This window comes from Galeopterus variegatus, unplaced genomic scaffold, assembly GCF_000696425.1.
Source record: "Galeopterus variegatus unplaced genomic scaffold, G_variegatus-3.0.2 Scaffold80946, whole genome shotgun sequence".
NCBI classification, from domain to species: domain Eukaryota; kingdom Metazoa; phylum Chordata; class Mammalia; order Dermoptera; family Cynocephalidae; genus Galeopterus; species Galeopterus variegatus.
Genome location: NW_007807057.1, coordinates 141 through 1,045, shown reverse-complemented (window position 1 = coordinate 1,045; position 905 = coordinate 141). Strand labels below are relative to the sequence as shown.

General features: G+C 56.0%; 1 protein-coding gene across 1 annotated transcript; it reads right to left on the bottom strand.

The window, feature by feature from the left end:
• Positions 1-3: 3 nt before the first annotated feature.
• Positions 4-403, bottom strand: LOC103584691 (ADP-ribosylation factor-like protein 4D; the record flags this gene model as incomplete). The annotated part of the gene is made up of 1 exon (XM_008565599.1): positions 4-403. A coding segment is annotated over exon 1 (324 nt), but the record flags the coding sequence as incomplete, so codon positions are not given.
• Between the last annotated feature and the right edge of the window lie 502 nt (positions 404-905).

Below are 905 nucleotides of genomic sequence, written 5' to 3'. Positions count from 1 at the left end.
CTCCAGCCGCTCTGCCTCGGCAGCGTCCACCACAAACACCAGCCCGTCTGTGCGGCGGGTGTAGGAGCGCCACAGAGGTCGCAACTTCTCCTGTCCCCCGACGTCCCACACTTGGAAAGTGATGCCACGGGATCCCCCCAAGGGCACCCGGATCTTCTCGGTGTTGAAGCCTTTGGTGGGGACACTCTGGACAAACTCCTTGAACTTGAGGCGGTAAAGGAGGGAGGTCTTTCCAGCCGAGTCCAGCCCAATGACCACAACATGGAGGGCCTGGAAGTGGGGCAAGAAGGAGGCAGCGGGCGCCATCTCCGTCAAGTGGTTCCCCATCGTGAGCTAAGGCGCAGGTCTCAGGGCTCCCAGGAGAAGCAGGGAGGGGGCCTTGAAACTGCAGGCTGCGGGGAGGTTACCTGAACGGAGGAGGTCATGGGAGAAAAAGGATACGTTTAATAACAAACACGGAATTTGCAAATTTCTTGATCCATTCCTAAATCAGCTGCCCATCCTTCCTTTTTAAAATTCCTTTTTATTTGGGGCCGGCCCGGTGGCTCACTCGGGAGAGTGCGGTGCTGATAACACCAAGGCCCCGGGTTCGGATCCCATATAGGGATGGCCGGTTCGCTCACTGGCTGGGCGTGGTGCTGACAACACCAAGTCAAGGGTTAAGATCCCCTTACCGGTCATCTTTTTAAAAAAATAAAATAAAATAAAATAAAATTCCTTTTTATTTTATTTATTTATTTTGTCCTTTTCGAGACCGGCCGCACCGCGCTCAGCCAGTGAGTGCTGTGAGCGCACAGGTCATCCCTATATAGGATCCGAACCCGCGGTGGGAGCGCTGCTGCACTCCCAGCACCGCACTCTCCCGAGTGCGCCACGGGCAGCTGCTGGGGCCGGCCTGTGGCTCA